This window comes from Odocoileus virginianus, chromosome 22 (assembly GCF_023699985.2).
Source record: "Odocoileus virginianus isolate 20LAN1187 ecotype Illinois chromosome 22, Ovbor_1.2, whole genome shotgun sequence".
Taxonomy (NCBI): Eukaryota; Metazoa; Chordata; class Mammalia; order Artiodactyla; family Cervidae; genus Odocoileus; species Odocoileus virginianus.
In genome coordinates, this window is record NC_069695.1 from 49068999 (window position 1) to 49086301 (window position 17303).

The 17303-nt window shown below is 44.6% G+C and overlaps 1 protein-coding gene across 5 annotated transcripts in view; it reads right to left on the reverse strand.

Moving 5' to 3' along the window:
- The window catches only part of CD226 (CD226 molecule), an 80957-nt gene that overhangs the window by 23668 nt on the left and 39986 nt on the right, over nt 1-17303 (reverse strand). For all 5 annotated transcript variants that reach the window (XM_070452944.1, XM_070452943.1, XM_070452942.1 and 2 more), the window contains exon 4: nt 5941-6288. In XM_070452944.1, coding sequence (XP_070309045.1) covers nt 5941-6288 — 348 coding nt within the window. The remainder of the gene's footprint in view (nt 1-5940; nt 6289-17303) is intronic.

Genomic DNA, 17303 nt, shown 5'->3' on the forward strand with positions numbered 1-17303 from the left:
GTAAAGTAAAGCTGTGATGTGTGATCAGTCGCTCAGTTGTGTCCGACTCTTTGCCACCCCATAAACTGTAGCCCACCAGGTTTCTCTGTCCATGGGATTTTCCAGGCAAGAATAATGGAGTGGATTGCCATTTCCTCCTCCCAAAGTAAAGCTACAAGAACATCACAGGGCCCTGACTGAGTTTAGCTAACTCGTTTGTGATGATGGAAACAGTATGTTTCATCTGGATATCCAGTTATCATCCAGAATTTTAATGATGACTAAACTGGGCTAAAAACCGTGGTGGTCTGTGTCGGTAGAGGATGCTTGCAGGCAGTGACGCTGTGCTCTGAGACTCTAGTCCTGTGGTTCCAGGTATAAGCTGTCACGACATGATGTTATCTGGAGGAAGAGATCATAAAAGGCAGATATTCATCATATCAGGTCATGGAAACAGACGTATCTGGGAGCCCGGCAAGGACCAGCTCAGACAACCACCACTTCAGGGTCTTTTCCAACGCCTACAATAGTCACATCTGTTATAAATTCAGAAGAGTCGGACAGAAAGTTCTAGATTAATAAGTCCCTAAAAATTACATTTTGTCTACAACTTCAAAGTCTTTAGAAATCCAAATCAGCTGGGAGGAAACAATGAATTTTTGCAGAAACTAAGGCCAAATAAAGAAATGAAATTTATTCCTCTTCCTTAATAGTCTCATGGTCCAACTCAGGAGCACAGAGACCAGAGTCAGTAATCTCCGCAAGCCATCAGAGGCAAGATTTAGAACCTAGAGTAGCTATTCCTCGACACTACCCCTTTGTCGACCCATACCTCACAAAAGAAAGGTGAGGGAAGATTCTCTTGGCTGTGGGCCCATAATTTCCTAGTGAAAACTTCTGCAATCTTCATTTACAAAGTCCACCCTCCACATCTGTCGACTAGTAATTACACACCATTAATACAGAATTGGAAGGACTGATGCTGAAGCTGAAGCTTCAATACTTTGGCCACCTGATGCAAAGAGCCAACTCACTGGAAAAGACCCTGATGCTAGGAAAGATTGAAGGTGGGAGGAGAAGGAGATGACAGAGGACAAGATGGTTGGATGGCATCACCGACTTGATGGACATGAGTTTGAGCAAGCTCCGGGAGTTGGTGATAGACAGGGAAGCCTAGTGTGCTGCAGTTCATGGGGTCCCAAAGAGTCAGACACAACTGAGCAACTGAACTGAACTGAACTGAATACAGAATGTGCACAACAATAAAAGTTTAAAAAGAAGATATATTTCTTAGAAGATATATATGTAAATGAAACTCACGAGGATTTTCTCCCCAAACATTCCAATGGACCTTCTGAGAGCTCAGGTTTCTTTCATTAGCAGTCACTAAATCTCAAATGTTAAGTGTTGATGAAGAAAACCCAGAAGCAATGCAGCTAGAAAACTGGAAAATGAAATGGACACAGTGCCTACTAGAACATACAGGAATATCGGTATGCGCAGTATGGGTCAAGAACACTTACTAAGCATACTCTGGAAAGATACTTTGACATCTCTAAGCAGAGATGTCATATCCTCAATCTCAAGTAATTTCTAATGTAATGGTCGGGGTCATTGCCAACAGATGCAGTTGTTCAATGACTTGAGCCTATCACCTTTCCCGCTATAAAAGTTTGAGAAATTAAAGGTGCTTAATGGATCAGTGTCAGAGAAGCACTGGAAGCTACAGATCACGAAGATGGTGAGATCTGACCGAATCTCTAAAGGAAACGATGTAACTGTGGTGAGAATGAGTAAATGGGTTAGGAGGAGGAGAGAGGAGGAAGGTGTGAGTGACTGTGGAGGTGGTGACAGGCACAGGCTGACATCCTCATCTGACCAACAACACCTTCCGCTTCGCCAGGCTACGTGTGCCCAGCCGAGTGGTAGGGGACCTGGGGCCTATCACCAAGCTGGTACATGAGCTTGGGTCTGCATCGGTGCAGGGAAGGGGTACCTTTTTCTAATTTATATGCCATTTGTAATTTGTCTATCAAACTGTGGGCTCCTGTTTCTTGGCCAAAGACCCAGGATGTGACGGTGGCAGCCCACTCGAGAGCGCCCTCATTGATGCACTGACTGTCGCAACCAACTCTTAGCTACTTTCCTTTGTCTCCAATTTCTCTTGCTTATTCTGTACTATCTGACTGACGCATCCTGAAATACTACCTTGCGCCACCTGCGATAAAGAATTGAGGGTAACTTTCATTGCTCTTTTACAACATCCAGAATTTCATCAAGCTATCATTCAGTTGAGACTACCTCCTGTATTAACCCATAACTCAGAATCTCAGCACCAACCTTGTCTTTTGATTGCAATCACCTACTCTGTCCATGGGATTCTCCAGGCCAGAGTACTGGAGTGGGTAGCCATTCCCTTATCTGGGGGATCTCCCCAACCCAGGGATCAAACTTGGGTCTCCTGCATTGCAGGCAGGTTCCTTACCATCTGAGCCACGAGGGAAGCCCCCCACAAACTCCTCCTTCCCCATGCCTTCTGTGTAAGTCCCCGGGTTCTGCTTTAACTCTTCCTTCTGCTCTGATCATCAAAGTCTTATTTGAAACTTGATGGTTCAGCTGAATACCCTCATTAGTAGGAAAAGACTGGAGAAGGATATTTCTTAGCAGAGTTAGAAACAGGTCTTCTCCAGAAACTTTCTGAGAGGACTGCTTTCATGTCTTTGATCCTCATTCTTTTTGTAATCAATAAAAACACCTGTAGTCAGAATGCTATTTAGTCAACATTAGAAGGCCTCAAAAATCCTTCTGATGAAAGTTAAAATACTTTTCCCATGACTAGTGAAAATCCAGAAGATATTAAGGGTCCAAAATAATTTTGGTCATTTTAAGTATACCTACATTTCCCCCTGTTCCTGGCCCCTGTGGTCTAGACAAGCTTCAATTTCAGAAATCTCAATCTGGACCCATTTTAGACTACTTCCCAGGTCTTGAGTACAAAGAAGGGGAAACAAACATTTCATTCAGCAGAGAAAATGCTTCTGCCACTTTCTGCCTCTGCTCAAAATAAGTTAAGGCCTGGATATACAATGTATCGATTGACATCATATCATCTTCTTGGTGGCCTTTTAGTACTGGTACTTGTCTGAAGATGAACGCAGGTGGGCAAAGTCAGGGGAAGAGGCGTGTGTGTGTATATGTGTGTGTACATGCCTGTGTATGTGTGTAGAATACGAGAGTCCTGAAAATCTCTTTTGGATCCCATAAAAGAAGTTGATGGGAGCTCACAAAAGGATGCCCAGCAGTTTACAAAATCTGTGTCACCATCACCTTTTCCTCGACAGTTGAAATAAATTAGATCAGCTCCACATCTCATACCTGTCTCTCTGCTTTCATCCCTACATTGATTTTTGACCAAACAGACCTAGGACTTGAAATCATCAAATCATATCAAAGAAACACAAGTGATCTATTTTTGCTTTCCATCTGATTTTTTTTTAATCTTCAATTTTACTTACAGTTATTTTGAAAAGAAATTAAACAAAAATATTGAGTCAACAGCTATCATCTTCTGCCAATTATAACGTTTTACTAATGGGCCCAATTGATATTCTTTCAACCTGTCAATTGAATGTCAAAGATCCATTTTTCAAGTATTCAAAACATTTGAACCCTAACTATACTGATCATTACATTCAGTCATTTTCAACACTGTCTGTGGCTTATGTACAGAGAAAAGAAGTAGCTTTGTGCAAGGAATTTAGTCATATTTGGATAAGTGAAAGACATTTTTACTGATTATTTAGAGTTAAATAACTATACCACCTAAGAATCCATTTTTTTCTAGGATTTAAGATGTTTATAATAACTCTTTCAACGTATAATGGGCACGATCTTATTTCAGCTGTGTTTGACAATTTCTGAATAGAACACTCCCTTACCTCGGTCTCTGAGAGAAGACCTGTTGTTGAATTGTTGTTCAGTCGCTAAGTCATGTCCGATTCTTTGCCACCCCATGGACTGTAGCCTACCAGGTTCCTCTGTCCGTGGGATCTTCCAGGCAAGTATACCGGAGTGAGTGGTCATTTCCTTCCCGGGGAGATCTTCCCCACCCAGAGATTGAACCTGCATCTCCTGCATTGCGAGGTGGGTTCTTTATAACTGAGCCACCAGAGAAGACTTAATGGTTGCTTTTATTCTTTCTTTTTCTGGCCGGGTGTTAAAAACACTTCTGTAATGCAAGAGTATTTCTTTAAGGTGAGAAGTGTTTTCTCTATGTGTATGAAGGAATGGAGTCACCATTTAAAATGAAGAACCTCTGTTAATTTTTCTCCCCTGAATATTTCCTCCCTACTCAACACTGCCTTAACCCTCTTGATCACTTGAGAAGCAAAGAAAGCTTTGATGCTGTCCAAGGTGATCATGTACTGACAACTGCTAACCTCTGGCCAAAACATCCTTCTCACACACAGCTGCGGAGGCTGCTGCATACACGAAACCCCCTCTTCTTCCCGAAGCAGGCAGGCACTGCGGCCGGCAGCGTGAGCAGAATGTCTGCAGGGCAGCCGCATCCCAGGAAGCCTTGGCTCAGAGGTCTACACACAGGCCAAAGCACACGAGGTGGCCGGAAGCCCATGAAAGTAATGGAGAAAGAGAGATGGTGGATGGGGAGAAGGACGGAAGGGGAGAAGGACGGAAGGGGGGAAGGAGGGAAGGAAAGCAGAAAGGAAGGAGAGGAGAACAGGAAGCAGAGAGTGAAAATACAGTGAAATACAATTTCTGTCATCGGTAAATACACATTATTTTCTCTGACAGGTTCCCCTTGCCCAGAGGCAGAAGGGGGGAGTCTGAGACAGCCTTCCTCCTGCTAGGCTGTAACTCGGGCCTCTGGACCGACTTCTATACAAGTCCGCACAGGTCTCTCTGTATTCGCACTTCAACAGGTGAAATACCAATTTTTCTTACTCTCACACAGGTTTTAGGGCTTCATTATGCCACAGCAGACAAATGACTGATACAAAATAAGCCCTGGGCCTTGAGCCGGCTCAGGTGAGAGGCCCTGAAGGTCAGTCTCAAAGCTTCAGGGCCAGTCTGTTCCTGCTCGCAGGTCTGAAAACAAGTGAGGGAACCAGAGCTCGGATCTGGCAAAGGAGCAAGCACGTTCCCCCACATTCATTACGTTCTACTCAACGCTGATTCAGCAGGCACCAATCGAACGCCGTCCTGTCATTGCTGATGGAGCCACGAGGATGATAAAACCCAGTCACCACCGTCAGCAAGTTTGGACAGAATTGAAATGTTAGAAATTAAACAGCTGAGGGGATTCCCTGGTGGCTCAGTGGGTAAAGAGCCCGCCTGCCAATGCAGGAGACACAGGTTCGATGCCCAGTCCAGAAAGATCCCACATGCCAAGGAGCAACCAAGCCTGGGCACCACAGCCAGTGAGCTGTGCTCTAGAACCCAGGAGCCACAACCGCTGAAGCCCTCGGGCCCTAGAGGCCATGTCCCACAGCAAAGAAGCCCCACGATAAGAAGCCCACGCACCACAACTAGAAATGCTCGCTGCAACTCAAGAGAAGCATGTGCAGCAACAAACGCCCCGCACAGCCAGAAATCAATCAATTAAATTAATACAATTTTTTTAAAAAAGGACACTTAAAAAAAAAAGAAATGATATAGTCAAAATGTACTGGGTGTTGATACCATGTATTTTTCAGATTCACTGAATTTTTAAAAAATTTTTGGAATATGACAGATCCAAAAATATCGGAAAGCTCATCATGGTTAAATCTGGGATTGATGAATCAGCAAGATAAAGAATAACATTCAGTAACTGACAACTTACCAAATTCAATTGTTACAGGTATTTTGTATAAGAAAGCCATGAGCAAGACAAAAGAAACCAACCCACAGCAGTGGGCTTTTCCCATTTTTAACGCTTGGAGACACACGCCACCTACTCACCGTCGGTTACGGTCAGCCTCATCACAAAGGTTTCTTTTTCCCCAGTGCTGGCTTTGAAGCCACAGCGGTAGAGCCCCGAGTCGGAGCCTGTAACATTAGGAATGGTGACGAAGGCCTTTTTCATGCCGCGGCTGCAGTTACTCAGTATCTGTCTTGGGTACTTGGACGTGTAACTTCTTCCGTGGGACAAGTTGCAGCTTATTAAGACGTCGATCTGCTGGGGCTGGATCTTTTCCCACGACATTTCCTCTAACAGACACTTCTCTTTAGGCTGGCAGGTGAGCGTGACGTTTTCTCCGGGTTCTGAGACCATCTGGCTATTTGGTGGCCCAGCATCCTCAAAACTGTCTGAAGAGAACAAGCATGTGATTACATTTTGGTCCTTGAATTCTTGGATGTGAGGGTAGAGATATCCAGAAAGCTCCAAGAAAATGATTAATGATGTTATTTAACATAGTCTCACTGAGTGTAAATGACACCTTTACACCACATTTTTTTATAAGAAAAGGATTTTTGAAAGAGGCCAGAACATAAATAGAAAACGGGATATGGTTGTTCACACCTATTCCTTCAAGATTTCCTTGGTTAACCATATAATAGGAACATAAGTGAACCCGCTGGAGTTTTTCTTGGTAGTGACCATATCAAAAGGCTCAATTTCACAAGACTGTTCTGTGGTGATGCTGGGCTGCGGACTCAAACACTTTGAGGGTATGAGTATCAAATATACAGACTGTAATCCTAACGACTGAAATTTTAATGGTCATAAAAGAGCAAATCATTTTCACAGAATATATACATAAACTCATCTTTCAGATATACAAGCCATCTTCTGCGTGGATGGAGCAGGAACCCACATGTGATATGAATTCCTGGATACCAAGAAAGCTCTCTAATGCTTTCCCACCTTCCCACCACCATAGCTGGCATACCAGCACACAGCGCTCAGTAAATCACTACCAGCTATCTAAGGCAGGAGTTCTTGCAGTGTGGTCTGAGGACCCGAGGGAGTTCCCGCTCTGAGAGCTGCAATAGCAAACTTATTTTCACAGTGATATTAAGATTTAACTTACCTTCTTAAATCTTATTATACAAGAATATATATATTCTTAGAAATTCACTCATGATATAGGAATATACTGATGTTTTCAGAGGCTCTCATGGCTAATGGGATATGTACTTATAAACCAGACATATAACAATGGACTGGTTCAAAATTGGGAAAGCAGTATGTCAAGGCTGTATATTGTTACCCTGCTAATTTAAAATATATGCAGAGTACATCATGTGAAATACTAGGCTGGATGATTCACAAGCTGGAATCAAAATTGCCAGGAGAATTATTAATATGACATTTCACATGATGTACTCTGCATAGAAGTTATTTAAAAGTATATCATAGAGCCTCTTGATGAGGGTGAAAGGGGAGAGTGAAAAAGCTGGCTTAAAACTCAACATTCAAAAAACTAAGATCATGGTATCTGGTCCCATCACTTCATGGCAAATAGAAGGGGGAAATGTGAAAGCATTGACAGATTTTATTTTCTTGGCTCCAAAATTACTGCAGATGGTGACTGCAGCCATGAAATTAAAAGACACTTGCTTCTTCTAAGGAAAGCTATGACAAACCTAGACAATGTATTAAAAAGCTGAGACATCACTTTGTTGACAAAGGTCTGTCTAGTCAAAGCTATTGCTTTTCCAGTAGTCATGTAAGGATGTGAGAGTTGGACCATAAAGAAGGCTGAGCGCCGAAGAACTGATGCTTTCAATTTGTGGTGCTGGATAAGATTCTTGAGAATCCCCTGGACTGCAAGGAAATCAAGCTTATTCATCCTAAAGGAAATCAACCCTGAATATTCATTGGAAGGACTGATGCTGAAGCTAAAGCTCCAATACTTTGCCCACCTGATGCAAAGAACTGACTCACTGGAAAATACCCTAATGCCTGGAAAGACTGAAAGCAGGAGGAGAAGGGGGCAACAGAGGATGAGATGGTTGGATGGCATCACTGACGCAATGGACATGAGTTTGAGCAGACTCCAGGAGATAGTGAAGGACAGGGAATCCTGGCGTGCTGGAGTCCATAAGGTCTCAAAGAGTTGGACACAACTAAGTGACTGAACAACAACAATTTCTAAGTTCTGGTCTTTTCAGTTTTACACCATTTTAATTTCTAATACAGTAAATATTGATAGTTATAAGCTATATTAACAAAAGACTCTTTGGAGTCCCTGATAATTTTAAGAGAACAAAGGGAACAAATAATTCTAAAATTTATACGGAACCATGGAGCCAAAACAATCTTGGAAAAGAACAAAGCTGGAGGCATCACACTTCATGATTTCAAACTATTTTATAAAACTACAGAAATGAAGAATGTGATACTAGCATAAAGACATAAATACAGACATATTTCTAAAGAAGACACACACACACATGGCCAACAGACACATGAAAAGATGCTCAACATCACCAATCATCAGGGAAATGCAAATCAAAACCACAATGACACAGCTCCTTACACTTTCCAAAATGGTTATTGTAAAACAGACAAGAAATGACAAGTATTGGTGAGGATGAGGACAGACGAAGTCTTTGTGCACCATTGGTGGGAACATAAATTGGTACAGCCTGTGTAAATAGTACAGACGTTCCTCAAAAAATTAAAAATGTAACTACAACATGACTCAACAATCTCACTTTTGGGTATTTATCCAAAGAAAATGAAAGTACTTACTTGAAAAGATACATGCACCCCTATATTCACTGTAGAATTATATACAATAGCCAAGATGATGGAAGCAACCTAAGTGTCCATCAACAGATGAATGGATAAAGGAGATGAGGTACATACATACAATGGAATATTGAAGTCACTACAGCGCTACTTAAAATAGCCAAGATGATGGAAGCAACCTAAGTGTCCATCAACAGATGAATGGATAAAGAAGGTGAGGTATATACACACAATGGAATATACTCAGCCATTAAAAGAATAACGAAATATTGCTCTTTGCAACATCATGGATAGACCTAGAAGGTATCATGCTAAGTAAAATAAGTCAGATAGAGAAAGATAAATACCATATGAAAAACAAACGAACAAACAAACTAGAAACAAACTCATAGATATAGAGAACAAGCTAGCAGTTGCTAGTGGGGAAAGGAATGGGGGGTTAGGTGAGACAGAGGAAAGAGGTTAAGAGGCTAAACCACTATGTTGTACACTTGAAACTAATATAATACTACATGCAAAATATACTTCCAATAAAGAAAAAAAGAGTAGAGATGAGAGGACAGAAGAGGAGAAGGGAAACCACTCTTGAAAAAACAATTTATTATAAAATACAATAAGACATGCCATCTGTGTTAAACTGCAATACTCTGTCTATGCAAGTCTCATGTCCGCCAAAAACTAGCTTCCTCTTCAGCGAGTGGATCCATGAGACAAACCGCTGTTGGCAAGAGAAACTGCAGCCCAGCACTTCACAATCTGCAGCCACACAGCAATTCTCAGAGTTCACACTCCAGACAGAAAACACTTCCTCTCTAAGCAAGACGACCCAGCACCAGGGGGAAAAAAAGAAAGGGAGAACACGCATAAGAAGAAAATCAAAGCTTAAAGGAAACAGACGAGAACTGAAATTCAGACAGGGAGAGGAAGGTGTGAGAAAAGAGAAGGAAACGTGGGGCACACAATTTTAACAGAAAAGAGCAACAGAAACTTTCTGCGAGCCGTGCTGGGCCCTGGGAAGTAAGAGGCCTGCTTGGCCTTGCCGCAGTTTTGCTGTTAGGGCCAAAGCCCCTGTTTGTTCTGCTTTGTTTTCCTCCGTGGGTCTCGCTCGGGGTCTCGGGTGGACAGACCCCTCGGGGAGCAGGCTCTGGGAGGTTTTCACAGCACAGGCCCTGTGTGAGGACCCGACCCCCCATCACTAGACACAACCTGGGCTGAAGGTCAAGGCCCCCACCCCAGAGGCCGCTGACTCTGCAGCACAGACTCGCCCCCATTAACCTCTGCCGATGACCCGCACGGCTGGCTGGTGTCCCGAGGGAGCCCAGACCCCGAGGAGGGCTACAGAGCCTGCCTTGCCCGTAGGCTTGCTGGGGCGCAGGCCACCTGGTCCCCCTGCTCAGCACATGTCCAGCGACATGGAACGACCCTGAAAGCAACAGCCAGAGAGACTCCAAAGCCGGACACGACCCGGCATCTGGACGCGCTTGGCACTGGAAAGGGAATCTGCTTAAAGGAGGGATCAAAATGACATCATTAAAAGGGAAGGAAGAGTTTGATTAAAAATAGAAACAAAAAATAATGAAAACCAGTTAATTTTATATATATTTTAGTTACATATGGATTTGTAGTGCACACATAGAATAGTCTGTGTTGTCTTTTGTTTGAAAGACTAGTTTTTAGAACAGTTTATGGTTCACAGCAAAACTGAGAGGAAGATGCTTCCCTGCCTTGGTATGTGTGTGTGCGTGTGTACACACACACAGCCTCCCTCATTATCAACACCATACACAGAATGATATCATCTCTTATCAAGGCTGAACCCACATGACACATCATAATCACACAAAATCCATCATTTACCTTAGAGTTAACTCTTGGTGTTGCACATTCTACGCTTTGGACAAATGTGTAAAGACACAGATCCATCATTACCATGTCATGTAGTGTTTCTCTGTTCTAAAACCCTCCGTGTGCTTCTAATAATCCCTCAGTCCTGGAAACCACTGAGCTTTTTACTGCCTCATCGTTTTACTTTTTCTAGAATGTCATACAGTTGGAACCCTATGCATGTAATCTTTCCCCAGGGTTTTCCTCATGGCTCAGATGGTAAAGCACCTGCCCACAATGCAAGAGACCTGGGTTCCATCCCAGGGTTGGGAAGATCCCCTGGAGAAGGAAATGGCATCCCACTCCAGTATTCTCTCCTGGAGAATCCCATTGACAGAGGAGTCTGGCAGGCTACAGTCCACGGGGCAGCAAAGAGTCAGGCACAACTGAGAGATGAACACTTTCACTTTTTCTTTCACTTAGTAATATCGATTGAAGTTTCCCCTGTGTCTTTGCATGGTTTGATAGCTCATTTCTTTTTAGTACTAAACAATATTTCGTCATCAGGATGTACCACAGTGCCATTCACCAACTGAAAGACATCTTTTTATTCTAAGCTTGGGAACTTAGGAATAAAGCTGCTATAAACAACCATGTGCAGGTTTTCATGTGGATATAAGTTCTCATCAGTTCCTTTGGGCAAACATCAAGAGGCAAGATTGTTGGACTGCATGGCAAGAGTACGTTCAGTTGTGTAAGGACTGACCGTCTTCCAAAGTGGCTGCACCATTTTGCATGGAAACCAGCAATGAATGAGAATTCCTGAATGAATGAGTTCCACTTTCCTGCCAGCATTGAGTATGGTCAGTGTTCTGGCTTTTGGCCATTCTAATAGATTTGTCTGCATGTTGCTTTCATGTGATTTTTTTTTTTTTTTTTGTAGAATAATATAATGAAATCATCTGCACTTTGTATGTGTTTTTTCTGGCAGGGTAATAGATCATTTCTGAAAATTACTTCAGTGCTTCATTGCCGTTTCCAAGCACCATTCAGTCTCTGGGCACCACCCATGTTCCTGGGTGCCTCTAGGCATCCCACTGCTGCCTGCACACCATCATATCCCAGCCACTCACTGTCCTCCCCCACAGTCCACACTGGTTCTGCCTGCAACGTGAGCAGCTCTGCCACAAAAGTCACCAACCTCACAAAACCCTGAGTTTTGTTTTACTTCAAATTTCATAAACCCAGAACTGCATTTACCATTCTATTCTTAGGACCTAGAACAGTGCTTGGCATAGAATAAAACATCAACTGATATTTTTCTAACAACAAAAAAAATTGCAGTGTCACTTGGCAGACAATATGCAATTATCTGTTGATAATATTAAGAAATGTGCTTAGTATCACATTTAGAATGCCTAAATGAATTAATAGGGCTTCCCAGATTGCTCAGCGGTAAAGGATCTGCCAGCCAATGCAGGATCCCTGGGTGGAGAAGATCCCCTGGAGAAGGAAATGGCACCCACTCCAGTATTCTTGCCTTGATAATCCCATGGACAGAGGACCCTGGTGGGCTACAGTCCATAGGGTGGTGAAAGAGTTGGGCACAACTTAGCAACTAATGTTTCCCAGCAACCATCAGCCATGTTGACAAATTCACAACTTAGGCACTGGCGTCGCCACAACGCCACCCTGGAAGTAGCAGCCTTGCCCAAGTGATCAAACGTGACTGTGATCAAGCCTCTAAATCTAAGGACCAATTTGCAGAACTACGAAGAGCTGAGAGATGTGCCACGTGACGCCCTGGCCAACACTCCAGGGGAAGACGGAAAACGGAAAACTCCTCGGCACTGAGCAAGGTCTCCCCTGGCCCTGAAAGCCTGCTTTGGACACTGACCCTCTTCTTCCCCTTCCATTCAGAATCCTGCAGGGCATCCACTGCTCCGGACTCCGCCTGCTCACTTCCGACGTGAGCTTCAGCGCGGGAGCACCGTTTCCACCAGGCCCCGCGCTGGTAGAGTCACCCGCGCTCCTGACCCTCAGAACTGAACGCTCGCCCTCCTGGAAACGCCTCGGCCTCAATGACGCCGCACCTTCCTCCTGGGCCCCTCTCCTTCCTCACCTGCCCTGGTCTCCTTCCCTCTTTCTTTGCTGGTCTTTTTTTTTTCCTTTATTTTTATTAGTTGAAGGCTAATTACTTTACAATATTGTAGTGGTTTTTGCCATACATTGACATGAATCCGCCATGGATTTTGCTGGTCTTTTAAAATGCTGTTGTCCTCCCGGGATTCCACGGCTCTCCCCTCTGCACACACCATCCCTGGGCCATCCCACCCGCCCTCCCGAGAAAGGCCACATCCGTAACCCCTGCTCGGTCACCTCTCCCCAGGGCAGAGCCTGAGACAACGCCTTCTCCTGCTGAGGTTTCCAACAGACTAAAAATTCAACAGCCAGAATGGCCCGAAGCTTTCTGCAAGAGCACTCCATTTTTAAAATATTTTAGTTTTAACTGGAAGATAGTTGCTTTACAATGTGGTATTCGTGTCTGCATATACCTATGTGTATGATCTATGGATACACATGTGTATACACGTGGCTTCTCCCTTCTGGACCTCCCTCCCACCCTCTAGGTTGTCACAGAGCACCAGGTTGAGCTCCCTGCATCTCACAGGAGAGCACTGCATCCACACCAGCTGATGAGAACTAAGCAGAGCGGAAGCCTTGTACACTCCCAACTGCACAGAGACCACGTCTGTGCTCAGCTGAGAACTTCCCTAAAAACTCGCCAACACAAAGTGTCCCCTACAAACGCAAGAGAAAATGTTGACTGCATGGGACTTGGAAGTATGCTTAAGTGACCTGAGATAAAATTCTCAAAAATAAGCAAGCAGAGACTTGTGGGCCAGTGGTTAAGGTTCCATGCTTCCAATGCAGGGGGTACAGGTTTGATCCCTGGTCGGGGAACTAAGATTTCACATGCCATGCAGTGAGGTCACACAAATTTTTTAAATTACAAAATTTTAAAAAAGAAAAACAAGCAATCACTAAGAGAGTAGATCTTAAAAGTTCTCGGCACAAGAAAATTTTAAATTCTGTATATACATAGGGTGATGATTTTACAGTATGTGTAAGTATCAAATCATTATGCTGCACATCTGAAGCTAACATAATGCTATATGCCAACTGTATCTCAATAGTTAACTAATTAAAGCAAAATAAAAGGTGTAAAAGGCAAGAAAAAGAAACAGAATCACAAGGACTCTTCTGGTGGTCCAGTGGTTAAGAATCCACGCTTCCAGTGCAGGAAGCATAGGTTTGATTCCCAGTCGGGGAACTAAGATCCCGCATGGCATGCAGTGTGGTCAAAAAAATTGAAAATAAAGAAATAAATAAAATTAAAAAGAGCTTCCTTAAAAAAAAAAAAGGAAAGAAATAGAAACCCAGATTCCTGATCACAAGCAGGCAGTAAGGTTCAGAAAGGGAAGCAGGGGCCACTGAGGGGCCCCCAGGGCGGGAGGGGTGGCAGAGGCCGCAGGCAGGAGGCAGAGCTCAGGCCCAGAGTCTGGACTGGCCGTGGTGACTTTGCTTCCCCTCAGCTCTGCCTGGTCAGACACGGAGCCACGCTGAACCGAGAGTCCAGCTGCTTCAAGCAGAACAGAACTAGAGCACCCACAGGAAGCCGTATGGACCACATGCTCTAACCACCCGCAAGCGGTGTCATCATTTCAAATGTAGAAAGCACCGAAACGAGTGATGGCATTTCTCCAAAAACCTAGACTTCTCCGAGGTGATGCTTAGGGTGTTGTGGGTTGAATTGTGTGCCCCCAAAATCCCTGTGCTGAAGTCCCACCCCCAGCATCTCAGAATATGACCTTGTTTGGAAACACGGTGGTCACAGGGGCTTCGGGTAAGGTGAGGTCGAGCTGAAGGACGGTGGGCCCTGATCCAGCAGGACGGGTGTCCTTGCAAACGAGGGAACTCGGGACCCAGACAGGTACACAGGGAGACTGTGACGATGCAGGCAGAGATCGGGGTGATGCGTCCACAAGCCAAGGAACGCCAAGGATGGCCAGAGAACACAGAAACTGGGAGACATGATGCAACAGCCTCTCCTTGCAGCCTCGGGAGGAACCAGACCTTTGACACTTTGATTTCGGATGCCCAGCCTCCAGAGCTGCGAGATAACACACTTCCGTGGTTTAAGCCACCCAGCCTGCTATGTAGTTCCAGCAGCCCCAGCAGACTAATGGGGGGGGGGGGGAGTGAGGACTTCGGTGGCTGAATTTCGGTACAATCTGGACCTCCGCAGAACTGATCAGAAGCAGCAAGACCGCCCAGTTAGGGAAATCAGGGGTCTTCACAAAAATCCTCTCCCCATGTCCTTCATTTAAAGTGCAGATAAGAGGTAAGGGAACAAAACAAGATAAAAATAAGCTAAAAGACTGCTTGACAGAAACACGCAGATAAAGCTGGAAGAATGAGAGCTGTGTCAAGAGATAAAAACACCAGCCCCAAAGCCCTCGGGGAGGCAGGACCAGCTCGGTCATTTGCTTAGAAACAGGACGTAACCAGAATCAGGCAGGCGTGTCCTGGATGGTAAGTCAGAGACTCAGCCCCAAAATGACATAGTAAGACAAAGTTTGCCTCATGTCCAAAATGTGATGCCCCTGTCTGAGCATCAAACAGTAACAGGCTTGCAACTCAGGCTGCCCAGACTTGTAATTAAAACCCTCTGTGATTCAAAGCAGTTGCTGCAGCCCCAACACCCCCAGCCTGATCCCAGGCAGCCCCTGGCAGCTTCATGGAGCTCCTAGATGCTATGTGAAGGGTGACCAGGCCTTCTCACACAGCAAACTTTCCTCATTTTTTTTTTTTTTGGCTTTGTTTTAAGTACAGGCTTCCTTCGTAGCTCAGTCAGTAAGTCAGCCTGCAAGGCAGGAGATCTGACCTTGATCTCTAGGTCAGCAAGATCCCCTGGAGAAGGAAACGGAAACCTACTCCAGTGTTCTTGCCTGGAAAATCTCATGGACGGAGAAGCCAGGCAAGTTACAGTCCATGAGGTCACAAGAGTCGGACATCACTGGGCAACGAAACCACCACCACAGTTGATCTGCGATGTCTGCTGGTTTCAGGCGTACGGCAAAGTGAATCAGTTACACATTTATCAGTTATATATACAGACCAGTTATACACAAAAAATAAATGTGTGTGCCTGTTGCGTCCGACTCTTTGCGACCCCATGGACTGCAGCCCGCCAGGCTCCTCTGTCTATGGGATTTTTCTGACAAGAATCCTGGAGTGGGTTGCCATTTCCTTCTCCAGGGGATCTTCCCAATCCAGGGCTCCGAGACTCCTGTGTCTCCTGCACAGACAGGTGGATTCTCTACCACTGAGCCACCTGGAAAGCCCTGAGTTATACACAGATACATATATATTTCAGTATTTTTTAATGCTCTTTTCCCATATAGACTATTACAGAGTACTGATAGAGTTCCCTGTGCTATACAGAGACTCCTTATCAGTTACCTATTTTATATATAGTAGTGTGTATATGTCAATCCAAATCTCTCAATTAACCCTCAAGGGTTTTAATTGCTGAAAGAACACATTGCAATCTCTCAGTCATGGTACAATGAAAAGGATGCTTTTTATTTAAGTCAGTACCATAAGGTCTGTTGAAATAGTTTAACTTTGGAACATACATTGCAATTTCTCCCAACTAGAAAATGAAATGACCCACAGGATGTAAGAATTAGAAATAGTCTAGTTCTGAGGTCTTGTAAAACCAAAAATGACAATAGTGCCCAGGAACGTTGGCTTGTTTTCTGCTAAAATGTTAACAACTGACCACCCCCCCACCACCACCACCCCAGATTTGGAAATTTAATGTAGAGTTTGCATGGCAGAGTTTTCCAGAAAAAGAATCAAAAGATTAACACCAACTCTAATCATACCCTTCCATGTATGTGTGCTAAGTCGCTTCAGTCATGCCTGACTCTCTCTGACCCCACGTACCACAGCCCTCCAGGCTCTGCTGTCCATGGGGTTCCCCGGACAAGAATGCTGGAGTGGGTTGCCACGCCCTCCTCCAGGGGATCTTCCTGACCCAGGGATAGAACCCGCGTCTCTTACATCTCCTGCACTGGTAGGCGAATTCTTTACCACTAATGCCACTGGACACTAAATTGTGTTAGTGAATTGTCTAGACTACATTAAAACATTTGGTCTCAGATACTTTAAACATTTCTAACATATTTTAAAGCAAAATAACAAACCTTGGGTGAGTCCTTATTATGCACCAGCATTAGACGCATGACGAGTGCCAACTCTGACCGAGGATCAGAGATGAGTCTCCCAGAGGGCAGATGGCACAGAAGGGGGCGTTCACAGAGCCACCCTCAGCCAGGGCTGAGGCCCTGGCCCTCATCTCCGGGAAGGGACCACACATGATACTCCCGAGTTTTGCTCTCCACTCTGCGACTGGGCTGAATTGCACAAAGGCAAAATAGGCTCCCAGGAGGACCTCGCTTCTAAAAGTCTTATTTTATGATGCCTTACATCCTATAATTAGAAATCGATTTCTTTACTTGTCCTTGTTAAAATGCACGTAACAACCTCTGCTCTTGGCAGGCACCCACACATTAGTGTGAAATCGTCCATTAGATTGCTCTCTGCATGGAAGGAAAGGAGGCAGGCTCCCCCAGGTGAGTGGCCTGGAGCAGACCTGCAGCGGCAGAGGACAGAGAAGAAGCAGGAGCCAGCCCCCCACCGGCCACGGTGCCCCCCAGAGAGCAGAGAG